At 37.5% G+C, this 24,180-nt stretch overlaps 2 protein-coding genes across 7 annotated transcripts in view; one reads left to right on the top strand and one right to left on the bottom strand.

Moving 5' to 3' along the window:
• MED12L (mediator complex subunit 12L) overlaps positions 1-24,180 on the top strand; it is a 318,467-nt gene that overhangs the window by 234,315 nt on the left and 59,972 nt on the right. For 3 of the 5 annotated variants that reach the window (XM_078070359.1, XM_078070343.1, XM_078070346.1), the window contains 7 exons: positions 9,201-9,348; positions 14,160-14,278; positions 14,933-15,076; positions 15,919-16,082; positions 18,777-18,908; positions 21,919-22,146; positions 23,003-23,144. In XM_078070359.1, the coding sequence (XP_077926485.1) occupies positions 9,201-9,348; positions 14,160-14,278; positions 14,933-15,076; positions 15,919-16,082; positions 18,777-18,908; positions 21,919-22,146; positions 23,003-23,144 (1,077 nt within the window). The remainder of the gene's footprint in view (positions 1-9,200; positions 9,349-14,159; positions 14,279-14,932; positions 15,077-15,918; positions 16,083-18,776; positions 18,909-21,918; positions 22,147-23,002; positions 23,145-24,180) is intronic. The other 2 variants (XM_078070350.1, XM_078070369.1) reach the window with 2 other exon arrangements.
• P2RY12 (purinergic receptor P2Y12) overlaps positions 1-24,180 on the bottom strand; it is a 44,719-nt gene that overhangs the window by 3,345 nt on the left and 17,194 nt on the right. The window contains exons 1-2 of one of the 2 annotated variants that reach the window (XM_078070376.1): positions 8,947-9,165; positions 489-653 (exon numbers count right to left, since the gene is read on the bottom strand). The gene's annotated coding sequence lies outside the window, so the exon portion shown is untranslated. Of the gene's footprint in view, positions 1-488; positions 654-8,946; positions 9,166-24,180 lie in introns of those variants that run through there. The other variant, XM_036072541.2, reaches the window with a different exon arrangement.

Below are 24,180 nucleotides of genomic sequence, written 5' to 3'. Positions count from 1 at the left end.
CTCCTCCCCAATTTAACTTAAAAAAAATACTAAACAAAATTCAGTATTAAATTGAGATAAGATGGTAGATTTCAAGCTTCTTTGCTACTGCTATTTACTCTAATTTGTGCATTCTCTGATTGTTTTGAAAATTATCCATTGGGAATGCTAATTTTGCATAGACTGTTACCTTATTTAATGAGTAGTCTTGATATCAGGAGTATCACCCATCTATCTATATTTAAGTCTCACTTTCCACTCGAGGTAAAATAAGACCATTTGTATTTTATTTCCATGCTTTGTGTGTGTGTGTATTTAATGAAGAAGTTAGTGGTTGTCTCTATCAGCATTAATACAGTTTGTATTTTAAGTTTTATTCCAAATAAGTACATGAATTGATATCAATTATTTTTAAAGGTTTCCAGTGTTAAGAAAACTTGATAAACATGTACACACCCATCATTTTTTAAACACATATATTTGTCAAATACTTTTAGATATAAAGTTACCTGTTACTCTGTTGATTCAGGAGGATTTAAATGTATCCATTAAGTGGCATTTAATACATCCTGCAGAGTGGCATCTGGTATTTTCCTTTCAATGTCTTAGTTTAGTTGTTATTACTCTTTATGATCGAGTATCTGCTGAGCTTTCATCAGTAAATCTTGAGTGTTCTAGAGAGAAATAAAGAGAGGAAGAGAGGACTTCACAGTCAGAAATTACCTTCCAATGCCCTGGACTCAAAGCTGTGCAGACACTGTATTTCCGTCTGGCCCCTTTTAGGACTTCTGCTTTTATTTCCCTGGGAAATGTGAGGCAGGGTGGGTAAGAATTCATCTTTTAAGAAGCAGTTTTAAAATCTTGCTGCTTTTTGCTGAAACCTGCCATAGAGTTTGATGCTTTATGAGTTCTTTTGGTTATTTTCCATGCACATGATAAATCCATGTTGAGATTAAGCTTTTTGAAGTCTGCTTCCAGGAGAAGGTTGCAGGCTTGCTTTCTCAGATGATTATTTACGTGAAAACATACTGTGCTCAAGCTGGGTGATATATTGCCTTTTAACAAGTAATTACATTAACTCGACATGTGTGCTTGCTATGGATGTTAAGTCTCTTGTTCCTTGTTTTTTTCCTGGTTAATAATGTCATTATTTTAAATCTGTGTTTGATCAAGTCTTTGTACGTGAAACAGTTTCTTCTCATTATAAATTTTAGGATTCGAAAATTACATTAAAAAAGAAAAACAGTTGTATCCTTTGCCAGACTTATTATATAAAGTGTCTTTCATGCTTTTCTTAAATAGAATTTAAATATAAACAATTTTTTTATAACCTTGCTTTTGGTTTGGGGGGATTATATCATTAAATTAAGGGATCCCTATTTCACTAATACCTTTATATAAATACTGTTTTTGCCCACAGACACATACAGTATTTCAAACTATAATGTTCTTTTGTTTCCATTAGATCCACTTGGGTAAGTGCCTTTGCTATGAACATATGTTTTGTTTACTTCTTTCTTCTGAGTTTTGAGTGTGTCCATCCCTGCATATGTTAAATCATCTTTGATCCCGATTTTCAAAGTGCAGAACAGCAGCTCAGCATCTCCTAGGACATTGTGACAAATGCACATTCTTGGGCATGAACCTAGATCCAGTGAATCAGAAACTCTGGGTGTACCCCTTAGTTATACTTTAACGAACCTTCCAGGTTCCAAGTGAAGTTCATTCACGGTAAAGTTGGAAGATTATGGATTTACACTGATCTGAGAATTTTGTTGGCATTAAGAGTTTGTAGTTAAGCTATACATTTGAGTTATTTCAATCAGACATTTCGAAAGTCACATAATGATCCCATATGTTAGTCATCTAGAGGTTTGATAGTAAACTCTTGGAAAAGTGGATATTCTTTTCTTTTTTTAAAAGATTTTATCTATCAATCATCTATTTTATTTATTTATTTAGAGCAAGAGAGAGACAGCATGCAGGGGAGGGGCAGAGGAAGAGGGAGAGAGAATCTTAAGCAGACTCCATGCTGAATGTGGAGCCTGATGCGGGGTTTGATCTCATGACCTGAGCCAAAACCAGAGTAGGATGCTCAACTGACTGAGCCACCCAGGTGCTCTGGGAAAGGGGGTATCCTTAAGTTATTTTTGTTTTGAAATTAATTGCAGTTAACAAGTTTTAATACTTGTTTGTTGGTTTGGAGACACAAAATTATACTTTTGGAAAAACTTTTATGCCTATGTACGCTTCAGAATAATAATAGCCAACATTTGACTCCTTATATTGTCATGAATTAACCTATTTTATGATCTCAGTTACTCTCTGAAGAGTATTATTTCAATTATTTCCATTCTCTGCATGACGTAAACTTTGGAGCGGAGCAGTGAAGTTAGAGACCCCATTCTAACCAATGATGTTTGATCCCAGAGCCTGCATCTGTGACCACTGTGTATGTAGATAACCCTCATCTCACTGCACAAGCCCCGTCTCCCTGCCTTGAGGCCCAGGAGCGAGAGGTAAATGTCATGAGTGGAGTGGTTTTACTCTTTTCAAGAAAATAGAAGTCATACTTGCCCATGCAGCAAATTGTGGACTTTAGTCTAAAGGATGTTTATGAAGTATTTTTAAGATGTTCAGATGAAACAAGGCTTGTGAAAAAAAAAAAATCATCACTGGTTTCAACAAATTAATATGCCATACTAAAGGAACACTAATTTAGGATACTGAAATCATTCTACTTTATGAAGAATTTATGTTTCCAAATTCCTAGAAGGTATGAATAGGGATTTGAGGGGTAAATGAAAGGATCCAGTTCTTGATCTAAATGAACTGTCCTTTGATTTTCACTTACAACCATACCTATCTGTAGACCACTTGATTTTGAAAGTGACTAAAATCTTTAAGAAGCCATTCAGATTGTAAAAGTACACTGTTTGTTTGTTTTTTAAAGATTTTATTTATTTGACAGAGAGGGAACACAAGCAGGGGGAGCGGGAGAGGGAGAAGCAGGCTTCCCGCAGAGCAGGGAGCCCGATGCGGGGCTCGATCCCAGGACCTTGGGACCATGACCTGAGCTGAAGGCAGATGCTTAACCGACTGAGCCACCCAGGTGCCCCTAAAAGTACACTGTTAACCCTTGAACAACATGGGGGTTAGGGGCTATAGTAGTTGAAAATTTGTACAGAGCTTAATTTTTTTTTTAAATTTTGAATTGATATGTAGTTGATATATGCATATAACTTTTGACTTTTCCAAAAACCTATTAGTAGCCCACTCTTGATGGAAGCCTTATTGATAATATAAGCAGTTGATTAACATATATTTTGTATGTTATATGTTATATACTGTATTATAATGAAATAAGCTAGAGAAAAAGTATTACTAAGAATATCTTAAGGAAGAGAAAATACATTCATAGTACTTACTGTATTTATTGATAAAATCTGCATGTAAGTGGACCCACAAAATTCAAACCTGTGTTTTTCAAGGGTCATGTATATTATCGTACAAATAGAAGTAGATCAAGTTGTGCACTTCAGTCTCATAAGAACAGCACATGCAGTTTGTAATTGTATGTATTACCATTGGAAACAGGACTAATTTTGATTTGGTTAATTTCTATGACTGAGATGACTTAGAAAATGAATGTATACCCCAGAATTTTTACATGTAAGTGGTTTAATTGGTTTATTTATTTTGCCACATCTATTAATGGTAGTCTGCTTATCTGAAAAATATTTACTTCAAATGGGATTACTCTGTACTCCAGAGAGCCATGTCCTGTAATGGTAGGATCTGGTGGTCCTTGTGGAACCAGATTACAGCCAGAGTGTGGAGATGTAATTGAGACATTTGATTAGGTCTCAGGCTATTTTAGTTCTAATATTTTGTGGTTTCAAAACGTGGTCATTTTGACCTTAGTGGATGTTTTGATTGAACATGTACATTTAAGGCAGTTCTTACATAATCTAGTGGTTTCACCTATTAAGAGTATAGAAATTTAGGTTGTATATTAGACTGCACAAGTAAGAAGTCTTGGGTTTGGGGTATTTAGCAAAAGAGAATGCTATGTTGATCCAATTATTTGTCATTCCTGGCTTGATTGTTTTGCTTTTGAAAGCAGAGAACTTTTTGTGTGTGTGTGTGTGTGTGTGTTCAACCCCACTGAATAAAGCTGTCATTTCAGCCATACCATGGGCTATAAGCTATGGTAGAACAAAAATTTCCTATATAAATCTAATGAAAGGAATCTCCTATTTTTCTGGATTTAAAGAAGTTACTCCATTTCAGGTAGAGTAATGAATGAGAAGAAGCTGCTAATTTCTTATTCCCCCGACACAGCCTCCCCATGCATGTCACTCCCTTCTTACACCTCTGCCCAAGGCTTATCACTCATGTAACATTTATTTGAAGTTAATTTATTCTAAACAGAATAAAGTGACATATCTAAAAGAAATAATTTGAAGGCCTCTTTTAACAGTTTTTTCATTTTAATAGATTAACATACAATTTTAATGTAAATAACCTCATTGTTTTTAAAAAGTATTTTTTTTTTTTAAGATTTATTTATTTATTTAAGAGAGAGAGCCTGCACATCCTGGGCAGAGGGAGGGAGAGAGGGAGGGTGTTAAGCACACTCTGTGCTGAGTGAGTGTGGAGTCCCACACGGGCTTCATATCACGACCTTAAGATCACAACTTGAACCGAAAACCAAGAATCGAATGCTTAACAGACTGCACCTCCCAGGGACCTCTTAAAACGTGGTTTTTACTACTTTTCTGGGAGTTGGAGTAGGGTGCTCTGTGCAGTTTATTTCGTGATGTATGCTGGGTTTGCATTTGGATATTGAAACATAATTATAGAGTGTTGGGGAAGTATGAAATGCTATATTTTGTTTTATTAGAAGGACCATTGCATTTACTTCATCTGTTTTTTCTTAGTGTTTGGAAGAAAAGGAAGCACATCTAGAATAGGATTATTTTTTTATCTTTTTAAAAAGATCATTAATTTATTTTAAAATTCTACGATTATTGGGACACTGTAGAAATACCAGGAAGTATGAATGAGGTAAAAGGAGACTACGCATCTGTGATCATCTCACCTCTGTTATCACATCTTATGAACACACGCATGTTTTGGCAATGTTTCTAATCACTTATATTTTGACGATGACTTAGAGGAGATTTCATTTCATTCCGTTAACTCCAGTTCTTCCTTCTAAGGGTATTTGGCTCAGGAGACCTATTTTAATTTCTGTAGTACTACAAGCCTTCTAGGGCTTTTGGACATATATCCTCCTAGTTTCTTGATCACTTAAGTCTTTGTGAGCATCAGATACTATCTGGAGAAGAAGAGAAATTGATCCTGAGGATGAGATTTTCAGAAATTAGTTTATAGGTGAGATGACCTGTCCAACCTAAGCACAACAGTTGGCTGGCATGAGAGGGGTTGCTAGACTTCTATGGACTCTCCAGTTGATTATTTTTCCTGTCCAACAAGTGTGTCCTTCAGGGTATAAATAATAGAGTAATTCTTTGGTACTGATCTCCCGTCATTGATATTACTTACCACTATGCAACTTGAGGGTTTTTAATACCTAGTTGAAAGAGCAGAACTCATTGATACCTTTGGAAATATTTCGTCCATTTTCAAAGGTTGACCTTGTTCTCATATAGTATGAATTGCTATTTGAAGACATATTTTTGACAAGTACTAAAAGTTGATATAAATAAATCTTGTAGGCTAATGAAAAACAGTTGCTTTTAAACTATCTCTGCCTTTTCTCTTTGAAGACCAGTAACAGCTATCACGATTTACCTAAACATATTAATTATCAGACACAAATATGGTCTTAAGGCCCCATGTAAAGGCTGATAGGTGGTTCTTTTGCAGTTAAAAGCATGTTGCTCTTGCTTTTTAATTTCATCCCTTCACTCTCAACTCTTCACTTTGCTTCTAGCGCCACTCCCTGAGCAAATCAGAGCCAATGAACTGATAAAAGATTCTTCAAGTTCCTTATTTTTTTATCTCCAAATTTCCCTGTAGTATTTTCACCAGTTTTCTTTCTCCCCTGTGTTTAAGTAGAAAGTTGTCCCTCTCTTTCTTTCCAAGTTAATCCAAACAAGCAGCCATGGTTTCCTACCTCCATCATCAGTTATCTACCCCCCAATCTGGATTTCCTTCATGGAGACTCCTTTATTTGAAACATATCTTTGGCACAAGAGTTTGCCATTGGTTATCCTAATACATCTTTCCTCTCCCACCTATCAAGCTTCATGCCCAACTGGTAAGTGTGAGACAACATCCATTGTGATTTTTTACTGAATTTGACACTCTCGATGGCCCCCATTGTTACATATCCCCTTTCTGACTTCCATGACCTTCACTTGTCCATTCATCTTATTAATTATGGAGACTATTTGTACATCATTTGATGGCTTATTTATCTCTTTCATATCTCTGCTCTGTTGGTTTTCCCGTCCCTCCCAAAGAGAATATATTACTCTTATCCTTAACAGCATATATTAAGTACCTAATTAGTGCCATCTAAGGAGAATATAAATGTGAAAATAATGGACCTGTGGGTTCTCCCTCACAAAACTGACTGTGTAGCAGGGACGACAGACATTAAAGAAATATCTCGAAAATGAGTGGATTACACTGTGGCAAGTGCTCCAAAGGCTCCCCTCCCCTCCCTACTCCTCCTGTGCTGAGGGCTTTCACTCAACTGAGGTGACAGTGAGGGACCTGATGCTGTAATTGTGCACAGCACTTACACGTGTGAGGGGCAGCCTGTTGAGAGTATTTTAGGTGGCTGGGGGAGCAACAGCAAAGGAAGGAAGTACCCCAGCATCTTGAGGAAATGTTGAGTAATGCAGGACAATGTGGATCTGGGGTGCATGCGAGTGAGAAGTGGAACTGTAGAAACTGAGTGGACTGCAGCGGGTTCTGTGTCTGATCCGCTGCTAAGCGTTTTACATACTTCGTCTCCGTTATTCTGACAAAAATCTCAAAAGGAAGGTGGTATTAGCCCATTTTTCAGGGGAAGAATCTGAGGCCCAGAGAGGCTCATTAGGTCAGAAGGACTCAAAGGACCATGGAGTCAGCAAATGGCGCTACCTGAATTGAGTCACATCTTGCTCTTACCCTGAGCGTGGGCTGTTACTGGTACGGGTCGAGCCGTCGCATCCGTGTGTGTGTGACGAGCTCTGCAGACGCTACTCTCATGACCCTGAATCTGTGCTCCTTGAGGACAGGGACCATTCATCCTTGTGTTTTCTCAGGCTTCCTAGCATCTTGTCTTCCCCCAAGTAGATATTCTAATAGCAGGTGTTCAGTAACTTTGCTGACATCTTTCCATCACTCATCACACAAAAGTTTACATTAGAACTATTTGCCAGGTACCTTAACTGAAAAAATTGCCAGGGCACATGACTGGCACTGCCTGAGGTTGGTTGGTTGGTTTGTTTTTAGATTTTACTTATTTGAGAGGGAAAGAGAGAGAGAGGGAACATACCAGTGGGGGGAGGAGGAAGGGCAGAGGGAGAGACAGAAGCAGGCTTCCCGCCGAGCAGGGAGCCCGATGTGGGGCTCCATCCCAGGACCCTGGGATCATGACCTGAGCCGAAGGCAGACGCTTAACCGACTGAGCCACCCAGGTGCCCCCTGCCTAAGTTTTGTACAGTTTTCTCAGGGTCCTCCTGTTCCCTTCCAGGGCTCATATGTACACATCCCACTAGACAAAAAAGAAATATATCAGTAACTGTCTATAATGGCAACAAAAATTGGAGATTGATAAGCTGCTCAGATCACGCAGGTGTGCAACAAAACGTAGGAATCACTACCTGTGTTGACTTTATCCTGTGATTAGGTCTTGTCTTTTAAAACCTTGGAGGAGATTTGGATATTCAGAATACAAAGTAACTACAACTTCTAGAAGGGACTTGCTCCTAGCTTTTTTTTTTTTTTTTCCTTAAGAGGCAAATTTGAACACCTGAAACGTTACTAATTATTTCTGCACAGGGTAGCAAGTTGGATTGTCAGGGTATACAAATGCATATTTTTGGGAGAGTATAATAAAAAAAGAATCAGCGCAAAGAAAAGTGGTGACCTAAATGCAAGTGTGTGAGAAAGACCCAATGATGGAAAGTGGCAGAAGCTGAGAGAGAAAACAGGCTCTTATTTCAAGAGTATAAAAGCAAAATGCAACTTTGTGCAGAGTGCAGAGTTTTTGTTTTGTTTTGTTTTTTAAATAAGTCACATCAAGCATGGAATTCTCCAAGTCTCAAGGCTTTTGCCCTTTTTTGTAGCCATTATGAACACAGTACAGTTAGTCTTCCCTGGGAGATAGTCTTTGCTCATGCAAGCACCTTAGAATTAGTTACTGTTAGGAAGGGTAAGTGCCTAACATGGGCAAACATATACAAAAAACTAAGGAAAGGGGATGTACTGAGGCATAGAGCTTGGAATTTTACTAAGAAAATGGAAGAGTATAGAATTTGTTTAGCGGTATGTGTGTGTTTTTGTTATGCTGTCACTAAGTATTTTCTTTTCCCTTGTGGGAAAAATAGTGCTTGAATTTACTGTGTCTGTGGAACAGGGGTGGAGGTGGTCCAGTAGAGGAAGTTGATGTATAACATGTTTGCATTTCCAGCTATTTGCCTCACACCTAATGAGACCTGCCCTCTTTATTGTTTTGTCATTTGGCAGTAAATATGCATACACCTCACACAGTCCTGTTGGAAGCCAGTGGAACATTTTTCTCCTCAAAGCACTTGAGGATCCTAGCAAGATCATTTTTTTAAAAATTTAATATTTAATGATGCCATATATAGAAAACCAAGCTTGCTAAGAAATAACATTTTCCTTACGGAAGAAGTATGACTAGATAATATGTAATATGATGTGAAATTATTACCATGTCAAATTTTAAACAATGAAAAGTTTTCAAGAGTCAAAACTTACTCTGGAGGGTACGCCCACATCAAATGCTTCTATTAAGACTTCAGGTCAGTTGACACTTTTTTTTTTTACTTTAGCAAGTTCCAAACTGGAAAAACAAGGGTGTTGCCAGTGGAGGTTGAGGTGAATTGAAAGGTGGGTGGGATGCCACCAGCGCAAGCCAGCATGAAGATGCTGTGGTTAGTGCATTTCATGGATGTGAAATGCAACCCCACCCCTGCAAACAAGGGTTTCAAAATGCATTTTCTGCTTTTCAGGATGAATCTTCAAGTCATGAATGTAACCAGCGCACAATCCTTCTTTATGGAGTGGGCAAAGAGCGTGACGAAGCGAGGCATCAGTTGAAGAAGATTACCAAAGATATTTTGAAAATCCTAAATAAGAAGAGCACCACAGAGACGGGGGGTAAAGAACCTCAATGCATTTGCTCCCATTGTGCTGTCTTTTGCCCTTCCTCTTAGCACGGTCTTTATCAAAGTCATACATGACACTGTCACCAGAGTGTTTCCTCTCCTGAATGACTGTCATATTGAAATATGAATAAGCATATTGAAATTTTAAGGCCTTGGTTCTATTTATAGTAATCCTTATATTAAAATATCGTGTTCTATAGATAGATAGAGGTAATTTTAATTTTCTACTCTTTTGTTTTTATTCTTCCCAAATTTTCTACAGTAGGCATAAAGAAGTATTGAAGAAGGAGTTGGAAAACCCTTAGTCTGGAAAAGTTCCATTTCTTCAATTCTTTACCATCTTTTTTTTTAAGCTTGTAGTTTGCTCTGTGTACTCACATTTGCACGATAATTGAAAATCATGATAGTGTAGTTGCTGATCTTGTCTTACTTTATTCAGAAGAATAATTATAATAGGTAGTGGTGGCTACCCATAACACCAAATGATTTCGACTAAAAAAGAAAATTGGGTCTTTGTTCTATAATGCCTTCTTTACTTGGAATAGTCTTTTCCCGTGCTCTTGACATAGATTTTTTACAGTGAAGCTATGCCTTTATATTATGTCACCACATTGCATAATTGGAATTCTTTAATTATCCACTTCACATTTGCCTAATTACTCCTTTTTAAGGATTGTTTATTTTATCAGGCAGTCATAAGATTTAAAATATGATATCATTATATATACTTCACTACCATTACTGGTGTTTATTTCTTTATTGTGTAAACAATCAAAGAAAAAAAAAGTTTGGATTTTGTCTATGCAAACAGTGTTCTTCCTACACATGGCATAAACCACTCTAGGAACCCTGCTTTGTTGGCCAGTGCAAAATACATATGTTTTTATGAACCTCTTCACAGGGCCTCCAGTATTTAGTCTTTAACCAGGTGATTTACTTAGAGATTGCCCACACTAGATCTTTCCTAGAGAAAGTACAGAGAGAACTAATACAAATGGCTCTGTGTCCTCTCCATCATTGGGGGAGCACATGCAGAAACAAGGTACAAGGGCAATATGCTTTTGAGTGTGAATGTGGTGTTGCAGGTGTCTGATGTCTGAGGCAGCTGTCTTTAGAACATAATGAAAGAATTACTTCAGGTGATTTACAACAGTTCCCTGACTCCTCTCCCTTCCATGGCCACTGAAGGACCTTGTACCACACTGGCGCCATGAGGGAGCAACCAAGAGTTGTGGACGGGAAATGAAACCTTGTTGTTGTTGGCCTGTCATTCTTGAGCTTGGTTTAAAAAAACAAAAAACAAAAAACAAAACAAAAACCCAGAAACAAAGAACCCGCTCTAAGAAAAACTGTTGATCCTCTTGTTTTGCTGTTTTTCTCTGTTAGAGAAAAGAGGAAATGGATTGCATGTAGAAGGTTGAATTTAGAAGCGCTATAACTAGCTAGCAAAGAGATTTGAAACTTCTTTTTGTTCACTTGGAATCGGATGGCCACTGTCTTCTTTAGAAGGGTCAGGGAAACATACTTCATCAAAATTAATTTTAGAGAGTCTTTCCCGATCTTATGGAATTTTGGGATTTGGAAGGCTTAGAGGGGTCAGAAAGGGAAGGAAACAGTGTGGTGTCCTTTCTTGTTGAGCCTACTTCCTTCCTTCGCAATGAGTATTTAATGCCAGACTATATACAGTCTATCCTATCTCTGTACCAGGCTCTTAAATAGGCAGTTCTTGCTTATGATCTCACAAAGAGAAAATCATTGTTGTTTCATGCTACTTTTTGAGATATCAACAGTGAAACCATCACTGTGGAGATATATTTGCAATGGGGATTTTTGTCTTTCCCTCATTTTATTTTATTTTTTACTTTTTAAAGATTTATTTATTTTGGAGAGAGTGTGCATGAGCAGGGGGAAGGGCAGAGGGAGAGAAACTCAAGCAGACTGCACCCTGAGTGGGAAGCCCACCCAGGGGCTTGATCCCACAACCCCGAGATCGTGACCTGAGCTGAAACCAAGAGTCGGATGCTCAGCCGACTGAGTCATCCAGGTGCTTCTGTCTTTCCCTCATTTTAGATAAAATTCCTCCTTCAGAAATATGTTAATTTAGGCTGTCGTGAGCTGTCTTCTGATAAATAGTCAAAGTTTGAGTCACTACTTAAAACCTAGTATGCTCGCCAGAAGCTAGCTAGCTGTACTTCTGATTAATGGTGATTTGCCCACTGTTTCAGCAAAGAGGAGGACTGGTAAGGAAGGGAAACAGAGCTTGTGTTAGTGTGTCTTTGATTTCTGGCTACATATAAAAGTATGGTTTGGAGGAACTCATTAGAAGTGTTTTCACATCAGCCAGGCCTTATGTAGGAGTTCAAATGACACTTCCCAGTTGAGCATGGTCAGTCTTCATTTTCCATTTACATTGGCCAGTCATCTTTGGTTGTCACTGTTTTTTTTTAAACATTAATGAAGTTTACCATGACAATAAAGTCCAAAATTTCCAGGATTTAAAGATTTTTTTTTTAAAAGGGAAACCAAAATTAAGCAAGAAAAGAGCAATAAAATGTATTATGAAAGCAAATTCACATAAAACAGATGAGGAAAATCCATGATTACGACTACATTGTTATTTATGTAAATACCATGAAAATAAAATAGTCCATTGAGAACCACCACTAATTTCTTAAATTTTTTAAAAAGTGAATGTCACTTGCCAAGACTCCAATTGTATGAGGTTTTAAGAAGTTAGCTACATGTAAGTAAAATAGAGCCTATTTAGCATAAACCAAAAAAAATGCATTTGTGAATTCTCATGCAGGCTGTACTTCCTCAAATGTGTTATTTTTTGCTTGTTTATTTGTTTTGGCCCCAGGAAGGACTGATTAAATATGTTAACTTCACTTTTACAACATTTTGTACCCAAGACCATTGATGTGAGTTTTCAGCCTTGGGATCAATGATGTTAGCTCATGAAATATTCAAAACTTGGATATTTTAAGCATGCTTATTACATGTGAGCAGCTAAAAAGAAGGCAAACGACCACACTTAATTTGAGAATAGATATTGAAAATCAAGTAGGTTGGGGTGCCTGGGTGGCTCAGTTGGTTAAGCGTCTGCCTTTGGCTCAGGTCATGTTCCCGGGGTCCTGGGATCAAGCCCGACATCGGGCTCCCTGCTCAGCGGGGAGCCTGCTTGTCCCTCTCCCACTCCCCCTGCTTGTGTTTCCCCTCTCGCTGTGTCTCTCTCTGTCAAATAAATAAATGAAATCTTAAAAAAAAAAAAAATCAAGTAGGTTTAATGAACTTCTGAGTTCTTACTCTTTGCATTAGATTTGGTGTTAACACAAGGGGCACAGTCTTGTACCTTCTGTTACTCATCACCTCTGAGTTCTATGTACTCTCCTGTCAAGGTTTGTTTGCTTTAGGAAATAAAACACCCTGGTGTGTGCACACCTGCACCTATAAACTACACTTGCTTGTATTTTTTTTTTTTTTTTTTAATTTATTTTGCGAGAGAGAGAATGAGAGACAGAGAGCATGAGAGGGGGAGGGTCAGAGGGAGAAGCAGACTCCCTGCCGAGCAGGGAGCCCGATGCGGGACTCGATCCTGGGACTCCAGGATCATGACCTGAGCCGAAGGCAGTCACTTAACCAACTGAGCCACCCAGGTGCCCTACACTTGCTTGTATTTGAAAGAAAATCTCTTCTAATGTTATTTTCTAAAACCATTACGTTTGCCTTCAGCAAGATCTTTTTGCATTCAGTGAAATATTTGTGTCTTTAATAGAAAAAAAAAATCTGTAAAGTGACCTTTGTTCTCTGAAAGTAAACTTTCCCAAATAAGAAGACGTGAGTGACGAAGCTCCTGTCTCAGTAACCTTAGACTACTTAGAATCAGAGCGTTAGAAATGATCTTACAGATCATGTAATCCGATCTTTCTGGGTTTTTTTAGATTTTTCTTTATAAATGCATATATTTAAAGATATTTAAGACCAGATCTGATTCTTTTTGAATTGTTGAGAAGAACAAGAATCCTCCTGGGAGAAGTAGTGTTTATAATATTTTTTTTCTGGAATTTTCTTTAAACTTCTTTATGCTAAATTGATAAATGTGGCACTTTCCCATTATGTGGAGCGATTTAATCCTTGCTACCCCTAAAAAACTTTAAAATTGGGTAAACTTCCTTTTTTACATATTAAACTGTTTGGGAGAAATATCATGGTGAATGTCCTAACAAGATGCCAGTGAAGTTTCTATTCTGTCAGTGTGACCCTGGGTGATTATTTTTTTCCCCTTTCATTTTTATCATTGTATTTTAAGAGTTAGTGAGAAATGTTTATAGAGGTACTTCCCATTAATAGTCAAAATCTGGAAACTGCTCACTAGAATGAATAAATAAATGGTGGTATATCACACGTTAGTATACTATCCATGAATGGGAATTACTTAAATTTTAGAACAAGTTAAAATTGCCTCAACAGTGTGGATCAATTCTCAGAAGCATATAGTTGAGTGAAAGCTGCCGGATGTGAAAAGTATCTCTCCTTGTTTCCAAAGTGGGCAATACTCATCCAAGCCTTTATAGGTCAGGATCTTGATTCCCTGGGGCAGAGAGGTGACTAGAAGGAGCCCGAGGGGGTATCTAGTTTTCTGGTATGTGATTTTGTGATCTGAGTCTCATTACATGACTTTACTTTGTAGAAATTCATAGTTTGTGCACTTCTCCATATATGTTATAGTTCAATAGAAAGTACCCCCTGAAAAAGTCAAGAGCTTCTATTAAATGGAAAGTAATGTATCCACTGTCTATTTAGTTGGAGATGAAGGACCAAAAGCCAGGAAGAACAAACAGGAAGCATTTCCGACACTAGAGACTATGTTCACAAAACTTCAGCTCCTTTCATATTTTGATCAGCATCAAGTGACGTCTCAGGTAGCTGTTTAAAGCTATGTGTTATGCATTTGGGATATTCATATTTACTTCAAAATTTCTTTCATGCAGTATATGTTTTTGGCCTTATTTGGTTGTATAGATATGTTTTTAAAACATATTTGGAATCATCTCAAACTATTGAGTAGTTCAGTTTGAAGCGTCAGGTTGCCTTCTTCAGAGAAATTAATTTTTATCACAAATAATTTTGCCTTATGATAATAGTCAACACTGTGTCAGATACTCCCTAATGCAATAGTTATGTTATTACATTTTGGTCCTACATTGCTATGGGAAGGGAGAAATCTGTTGATGACTAAAATAAAATACTATCTAAATGAGCAAAAACCAGATCTGTGTTGTTTTACAAATCCACTGATTCTCAGATAGATGTTATCTGGAAATTAATTAGCATTTGTAGTTGTTCTACCATTACGATAGGTTAAGATCTTAATGACCACTTGGCTTATTTCTTCAAATTATAGTTGTAGTAAGAAAGTTGTTGGATTTGTATATAGTTTTGGTTTCTTTGGAAATATGTTTTAACTTTTTTCTAAGTAGAATATATAAATTCAAATTTCTTGCTTAAAAAATTAAATTAATTTTGAATATTGATTTTACGGTTGTTTTCAATTTTGTTTGTTTTTGGTTGCCCAGATCTCTAACAATGTGCTGGAACAAATCACAAGCTTTGCTTCAGGAACATCCTATCATCTCCCTTTGGCTCATCATATTCAGCTTATCTTTGATCTTATGGAGCCAGCGCTAAACATCAATGGACTAATTGACTTCGCAATACAGGTGTCAAAGAGACCTTGCTTCTCTCAATTTTAGGAAAGCAAACCTGCTAGGCATCATATAATTTAAAATGAGCAACAACCCAGTGCATTTTTTGAAAAATAGAGACATTCTGAATCAATAGTATTCAAGTAGTATTTTAATTGTAGCCATGTTCATAATATTCAATTAAATAATTATAATTGGTGCAAAAATATATAATAGTTATTTAAAAATGTGAGGGTTTTGAGGATTTATTTTTGTCTTTTCTAAGAAAAGGTGAAAGTTTATTATTTATTGTAGAGTATATTTTAGGTTAAGAGCAAAAAATAAATAAAACCTTATAATTTCATTTGTCCCATTAAATGTCTTATAAACTACTTGAGTTCATTTATTATCTTGCTTTTAGTGAATAGACATAAAACTCGTTTTCTATTTCTTATTGGAGGTGTTTTGTTAATAACAAGAAAATAATGATAACTTCTGTTTTCTTGAAAAGAAAGGAAAAGAGAGGAAAACGTGAGAGGTGGGGATATTCTCTGAAATCATCTGGTCTAGAACTTTGGGCTGCCATCAAGTTTTGGTAGCTGTTTCAGTGTTGGATACTTTCTGATTGTATGTATCATGATGTCTAGACAGAGGCAAAACTGTAGAATTTGGTAAAGGATTAAAAATAAAAACCAGTTTAATTCATTGGGGCTTGTTTTCTCACACTGTAGTTGTATATGCATATGGTCCTGGGACAGATAATGGGTGAGATAAAATGGTACGGGAACGACTCAGTGTATCTGTGGCTTGTGAAAACAAATGTTTTTCCTGTTCCTTTTGGCAGCTACGTTTTTATTCAATCTTTTCTTCCACTGTAGCTGCTAAATGAACTGAGTGTTGTGGAAGCCGAACTGCTCCTGAAATCCTCCAGCCTGGCAGGAAGTTATACAACGGGACTGTGTGTGTGCATCGTGGCTGTTCTCAGGCGGTACCATACCTGTCTCATTCTCAATCCTGAGCAGACGGCCCAGGTGTTTGAAGGGTTGGTATATAAAATATCATGACTGTTTTCCACATGTGGTCTATGTATAATGGTTTTAAGAGGAAAAATAGGACAGGTGTTTGTTTCAATTTGAAAGATAGAATTAAAGACTACTTTTGCCGGAAAACATTTATCAGAGAAGAAGATGTAAGCAGGAAAAGTATGTTCTCTAAATAGAGGGGCCTTCCTTGCCTGCCCCTAATTTCTATGAGCGTAAGCCTGTCATTTACAACACTGTATCATTTGCTACCCTGAACCGTGGCTTATGATGAATGATGAATATGTCACAGCTGCTTCATTGATGTAATTCCAGTTTATAGTCAAGACGAAATGAGCTTTGCACACATTGTTATTTTCCTATTTGCTTCTTCAATTTCATTTCTTTTAGAAACTAAATACGTCTTGACAAAAGTTAATCTAGAACAAATGACTTTCTTGTGTCTTAGTCTGTTTTTTGGTTTGTTTGAACTGTAGGGTGAAGTTTTCTTTGCCTGTCACTCATGAAGTTGGACCAAGTCCTAACATCATCCCCATTAAAGGCTGAGGTTACAGGGCCGAGAGAAATGTAGTGACAGAACACCTGTATGGAGCTCCTTTTTGTCTACTGCAGACTTCTTTCTCTAGGGCTTTATATATATTAAAACAAAAACAAAAACAACACCTCTTTTTCTGACATTTTCCTTCCTGGATTTAAAAGAAACATGGGGTTCTGTGGTTCCACAATACTTTTTTTCTGTAATCTAGCGCATGCAATCAATTTATTATCTATTCTGGGGTGCCACCCATTTAGCAGAAGCTTTTTGGGGGAAAAGGAAATGCTACCACATTAATAGTACACACAAACTATTAAATGAAATCTTAAACATTCCAGATATTTTTAAAAGGTTGAAAATAAACATTTTAGAATTCAGGAAATATAGGACCACCTAATAGCCCTCAACTACCCTATAAAATTGCATAATTAGTACCATTTACAAATCATGAAACTGAGACTCAGGCCTTTTAAATGAAGTGTTTGTTGAAGTGATCTACTTAACATTGCATAGCTAATAAATCTCCCAGATTGCTAAAAGTCATTCTACGTAAGAGCACATTCATGCACCTTGATTTATACTGTGCTTTCTAAACACATGTGTTTGGAAACCCATCAGTTAGTCATAAAGTGAATATTATAGGTTTTGACAAATTTTTTTTTGTTATTTTGAAATTTATTTTAGTATCATTTATTTTGACATTTTAAATGTATTATCTATTAAGTGTTCATAAAATCATATTTGATATTATATTTTTATTTTGTACTGAATGCATATACTGGATCTCAGTGTAAAATGTTTTCTTATCTCTAACAAGTGAAAAAAAATCAAGGAAACACTGCTATGGTATGGATGCCTACCAAGCTCTCAATAAATGTTTGTTTACTTTAATCACAACATAATTCCTTGCTTTTTAGAGTATGTGTGGAGTTTTTGTTAGTATATTTAACAGATCGAATCCTCTACTTTGCTTCTTAATTGCAGGATACTTTTACTGTAACTGACAGCTTTTATCAGCTGTCTGGTGGCTCTGTCTGCTGATATCATTTCACAGGGCTTGGGATGCAACATTGTCATTTCTTTATTGTCTTGTCATTTCCACCTCTGGTATTTGTGATTGTAGTGTCCTTCTTGGCCTTGACAGCCTAGGCTCTCCCTGGTTTCCCCGACCCCCTTAATAATGGAGAGAGCTGAGGATTGGGAGTCGGGAGACCTCCGCTCTCCTCTTGGTTGTGCTATTAGTTAGCTTTTTGCCTTTGGGCAAGTTATTTCACCTGTCTGAGCCTCAGCTCTCCCTTTTTTAAATGAGGAAGGTGAATCAGATGATTTTAAAAGCCCTTTTCAGCTTTAATAATCTGAGTCATCGATGACACTATTGTGATATTACTGAACCCTATAACAGAATACAAGATGGTAATAGTGGAATCAGAGTTACAAATAGGTGGATGGACCACCAGTGTTTTCTTGTGTGTTATATGAAGCTTTTTGTTGAATGAACTGTGGCCAAAGGGACCATCCTTCCGTTATGGGGAAAAGGGCACATAAATGGAACAGTAACAGTACTTCTTTTTTGAAAGACTTCTAGAGAATGTCATTAAAAAAAAGGTGGGGGGTTAATTTCTTACATAAGGTAAAGTAAAATTTGTGTCTGGTTTGGATAAACAAGGAGAATATGACCTCAAATCATGAATTCATCAAGTTTTTGCCAGGACCAGCTCATGGTCCTGAAAATGAATTTCCCAGATTTACTGATTTAGAGACTTGCTCTTTTCCAAAGGAGTGGACTTAAGAATCTTTGCAAATGGCCTGAATTTATGAATCTTTTTACTGAAGAGAGATTCTCTACGACAGAGTTCCTCGTGTTCTAGTCACAGTAAATTCATTGATGGATTCCTCCATAAGTACCTTCTGTATTCATTTCTTGTTGTTAATGGTATTACCCAAGTCTTTTTAGAAATCATCTAGTTTTTCAATATCCTAATAGAAAAATGATATTTTATGCAATTATGTACTATTGCTATAATCATTAGTATCAAACACCTGATACCTTTTTTCTTACCCAGGTAATACACCCACATAGTCTCACTCTAAAGGATTCAAATAATAAGATCTATATTAGCAAAATATGCATCTCATTTCTTCACGTATTTTTCCCCCTCAGGTTATGTGGTGTGGTAAAGCATGTTGTGAACCCCTCAGAATGTTCCTCCCCCGAGAGATGCATCTTAGCCTACCTCTACGATCTCTATGTGTCATGTAGCCACCTCAGAAGTAAATTTGGAGACCTCTTCAGGTGGGTAGAAGAAAATCAACAGGAATAGGTTTATGCCTATATTTGGAAGTGACCCAACTGATGTTGTCATACTTTTTAATAATGAAAATTAATCATAATTATATCTGCCAGAATTCATATTGAATTGTTTTTCATTGTCACTTTAACCTCCTATTACCGGTTACTCTGCATGTTTAGCTATGATTGCAATTCTGAGATAAACTTGAAAGGAAATATTCTGTACTTTGCACTTGCTAGTACCTCACTTGAAACATTGTTTCACTGCTGTTTGAATGCTTACTTTCTCACCGCCTTTGCTTCTCTGCTTCCTTGACCATCCTGTTTCAGATGGTGTCCCTGAGTGGGTGTCATTCTCTGCATCTTAGCCTTGCTATTACTACCCAAGTACACAGGTGCTAGAAAACACATACTTACTTAATGTTATTTTGAGGAAATTTTGATTATTAATTGTAGGTGAGGTTATGAAAGGGACGATAATAGCTGCATATTAAATTTGTCATCTAGAAGGAGCTAAGGAAAGAATTAGGGTTCTTTGTTCTTAAATTCCGTGAGCTTTGTCATCCAGGTTTGTGTAGAATGTGACTGCTCATCATTGCTTTGTCACCACCACCATCTCTTGGTTAGACCATTGCAGAGTCCTGACTGATTTCTCTGCTCGCACCCCTGACTCTCTTTAGCATAGTGTCAGCATACCTACTAAAGTCATCCTTTAAAACAAGCATAACTTGAAGATTTCTAGTGGCTTCTTATCTACACAGAATAAAATTCAAAGTCCTAACCTAGCCTTCAGGATCCACTGAACGCAATCTACTCTTTTCCCTCTTCCCCACTGTGTACGCCATGCTCACCACATGGACCTCCTTACTGGTCTTCACACACACTAAGCACACTCCCCTCTTGGGACTTTGGCACTTGCTGCTCCCATTCATGTAATCCTTCCCTTCTCTTACTAACATGTTCATCCCCACAGTACATTTATGCTCTACCCCCCTTCCCCCTACTCTCTGTCATTCTCTGAACCTTAGCACTTGCCACCACTGGGTGAATTATATATGTATTTATGGTCTGGCTTCCTCCTGGAATGTAAGCTTCGTGAAAGGAGGAGCTTTTATTTTCCTCACTGGCATATCCTGGTACCTTGAAGAGCGTTTGGCTCCCAGCAGGCACTGCAGAAAACCTGCTGAATGAGAGCTACATCCGGGAGGGGAAAATCATGATATTTTCAATGGTATCAATAGGGAAAAAAATGGGAGAGTATGTCATTGTGAAATGAGCTAGGCTTCCCAATAATCCCTTGTAGAACATTTGAGTGGGTCTTAGGAAACATCTTTCCACAGAAATGATGTAATAATACCATACATTCTTACTTTACAGACAGCTTTCATTTTCAGTTTACGGTTTTCAGAGAGCTTTCTCATACATGATTTGGTTCTTGAAACCAAATAGTGAACTTCCCGAGAAAGCCCCAATAGCCTGTTTGACCCCTAGTGCTCCCGCCGGGTAGTGCAAGTGTGTTCAGTAAGTGAATTCAAGTAATGTACCCGGGGCGTGTGGAGGCTCAGGAGACCAACAGTGAGCTGAGGGTCAGTACGGTGTCACATCACAGGGAGGGGCCCTGGCTCACGCTTGCTTGATTAAAGATCTGGCAGACCAGCACAGCTCTCTGGAAACCCTGAAGTCAGGCATTATTTGTTGATCGGGATTAAGAAGGACAGTCAAACAAAAGCTAGCGACTCAGAGAGATTTCTATTATTATGCTAATAAAACAGTTCTAATAACTAGATCTGAAGGAGCATCTCTGAAGTTGTGTGAGAGGACCGCTGGGGGGAAGTACATCTTGCACTGATTGGGCGGCAGCTGTGTACCAGGCACTGTGCTGGGTGCTTTCCATCAAGATCTTTAATCCTCCCCACAACCTCAGAAAGTAGAAATGACTGTTCCTGGCAAGAAGTGATTGTTTCTCATCATAAGCTAATAAATGGTGAAGCCTAGATTTGCACATAAGTCATTTTGGCCTAAAAGCATGTGTTGCTTTTATTACTCGGTCAGGTTTTTTCAGGTACAGGCAATTTCAGACACAAAATGTCTCAGTTGTTTCCTTAATTCCATATATGTCTGCAGCGGAGAGTGGTGAGAATTTGAGAGTGACCTAGAAAGCAGCCATTGTTTTATTAAAGCATGGAAGGGCTCGTCTGGAAAGAGTGTAATAAATGAAATAGGAAGCCTAGAAATGAAGAGTAAGGAGACTTCACCACGAGGCACAGATTTCAGAAAAATTATGCAATGCAGGCTGGAGGTAGCCGAGAGTCAACTCAAGAGAAGTCTCTAGGCTGAAAGAAAAGTGGGGGCTGACTCTTAAAAAAATTAAAGAGAGGAAAGCAGAATTCTTTTGGTTTCTAAGACAGACACGAATAGATTGATAGAATTAAGTAGGAAAAGAGGTAATGCTTTACTATTTGCCAAAGTCCGTTTCAATAAAATGACACTCAGTGAATGGAGAGGTGGAGGGAACCAGCAAAAGAACAAAGCTGGTTTTTGTTTCATTTTTTACTGAGAAAGTGAAACACATTAAGAACTATTACTAAGTGAGAATGAATGAAAAGTTGAGTAGAAAGGTTGACAAGGGTTAAGGCAGGAAAACGGGAGATGTTTAAAAGCCCTGGGGGCTGTGAAATGTTCATCCTTTTGAACTGGTCATCCAGATTGCACGCTTGCACCCTTCAGGGACAGCCGACACCTTTTTATATAAGGTGTCTGCCGAGAAAGAACGGAGAAGACTGTAATTACTGTCATTTAGTGGGTTTCTTTAGTCCTGTCTGCCAGACCAGTATTTCCTAGACTGTTAGAAGTTGGAATGAAAACCTCCTATTGGGACTCTTCTCTAGGAATACATTAGAGTTATGTATTTCCATAGAGTTGCTGCCATTGAACCTGTCCTTAAAGAAAATAGCCTTCTAGTTATTCTAGTTTTGTTGTTTTTTTTTTTTAACTTTTCTCCTTGTAACCTCAGTAGTGCCTGTTCAAAAGTTAAGCAAACCATATATAATAATGTGATGCCTGCAAATTCTAACTTGCGATGGGATCCAGACTTCATGATGGATTTTATTGAGAATCCTTCAGCTCGTAGCATCAATTACTCAATGCTGGGCAAGATCCTTAGTGACAATGCGGCCAATCGCTACAGCTTCGTCTGTAATACGCTCATGAATGTATGTATGGGCCACCAGGATGCTGGAAGGTGAGCTGGGTTACCCTGGAATTCACTTCGAACAACCTAGTCATTGCCTTGGTGTTACTTTTAAACTAATGTCATTAGTAATTGCCTGGGCTGACGTTTGGATGTTGTTTGCTTTTTGTTCCCCCCATTTATTCCTGAATTGATCTCTGCTTTATACAGTGATTTCCTTAGCCTGACAGGCTATCCTGGCTGAATGCTCTGGCATGAGATGCTTTAGATATAAACTATAGGTTGTCTGTCCACTTAAAAAAAATAATAAAAACCCAAATGAAAATCACCTATATCAGAGGCACCTGGGTGGCTCAGTGGGCTTGGCCTCTGACTTGATTTCAGCTCAGGTCATGATCTCAGGGTTGTGGGATCAAGCCCTGCATCGGGTCCGTGCTCAGCGTTGAGCCTGCTTAAGAATCTCTCCCTCCCTCTCTCTCTGCCCCTCCCCCTGCTTCTGCTCGCTCTTTCTCTTTAAATAAATAAATAAATAAATAAAATCTAAAAAAACAAAAAACAAAACCCTATTTTAAAACACTGTTTTTTGACCTACCTAAATTACACAGTGTCTTTAATTTTTTTGATGCCCCTAAAAATGTAAGTTTGTAAGGTTTGTTCTCAGAACAAAAATATGTTAATTGGCATCTGTACTGATTTTGCTCAGCAACATTAAATATTTGAAGCCACTTACTTTTATCTTTGGTTCCAGGTTCTACTAGGTTATATAACAAGTGGGTATTTAATAAATCTTTGTATTTTAGAAATGAATGACTTGTTTGATGGTAGTGAGGTATGTGCTCATTAAGTATATTACATGTGCCTGTTTCTCTCCTGTTACTTTCTACTATGTGCTTTTTCCTCTTCCCAGGATTAACGACATTGCCAATTTCTCCTCGGAGCTGACAGCTTGCTGCACTGTTCTTAGTTCAGAATGGCTGGGAGTTCTGAAGGCTCTTTGTTGTTCTTCAAATCATGTGTGGGGGTTTAATGATGTACTTTGCACTGTAGATGTAAGTTTTCTTTTTTGCTTAAAAACTCATCTGTGCAATGAAATATTTAGTTAGTAATTCTTTTTAATTGACTTAACCCTTACCTGAAATATAAAATATTTTTCTTGCTCTGCCCAAAAGCAATAAAGGAGAATGCGGTTGTCAAGGATTACATAAATGAAAAAAAAAAATTGGAATAAATACAATAGCTTAATCTACAGCAGAGATGCCAAGAGTTTCCCTCTTTTTAGCTGAGATTTTTTTATATAATATGTTCTCTTCAGAGCTGTCGGTTCATATTGTTTACCCAAGTGCCTTGGACTCCTCGTGGTACAAGACAAAATTTGCCTAAAGCAGTTTACATTTACATTTTGAAGAGAACCACTTTGTTTTGTAAGGCTCAAGGTGCCTTCTAGGAACATAGCTTTCACTGTGTTGCTTAAGAATGTCCAGGCCCAGATTCATTGGCATGTTCAGTCTTTCTTGGTGATTGTGTCTGGAAGTTGATGAAGAGATACCTGGTCTATATCAGCGATTTCCTTCGCATGTCCTGTAGCATCTATGATGTGTAAAGTTTTTTAAAAATCTGTCATGAGTCTCTGTTTTTCCTATCACTTCTTGGAGTGATCTTGTTATATGTTGGTGTGTCTTCTGTGTAGAAGACATTTATATATTTTTACAAACCTCCTTCCGCCTTCCAGTTAGAGGTTTACTTTCTAGTTCTGGTATCTCAGGTAACTCATATCTGTTACCCACTTTTCCAGACAGAAGAAATCCCAATTTTTATCTTTAACATAATTCCTTAACCTCTTGGTTGTTTTCTGTTATACTTTATCTCTGCTTTGTTCCTTCATCTGCAAAATCGGGATTAATAATAGTATGAGCCTCATGGTGGTATGCTATTAAATGAGGTGATTTTTGTAAATCACTAACCATAGTTATTGGCATATAGTACAACTTAATATGAAGTCTGCTGTTATGATTGTTTTTGTTATTGTTCTCTTCCAAAGTCTTGTTTGGTCTGTGTAGGTAGAGGTTTTATCCTGAATGAATTGAT

The sequence above is a fragment of the Halichoerus grypus genome, chromosome 1 (genome assembly GCF_964656455.1).
Source record: "Halichoerus grypus chromosome 1, mHalGry1.hap1.1, whole genome shotgun sequence".
Lineage (NCBI taxonomy): Eukaryota > Metazoa > Chordata > Mammalia > Carnivora > Phocidae > Halichoerus > Halichoerus grypus.
Note: the sequence above shows the minus strand (reverse complement) of the source record. Positions and strands in the feature narration are given on the sequence as shown.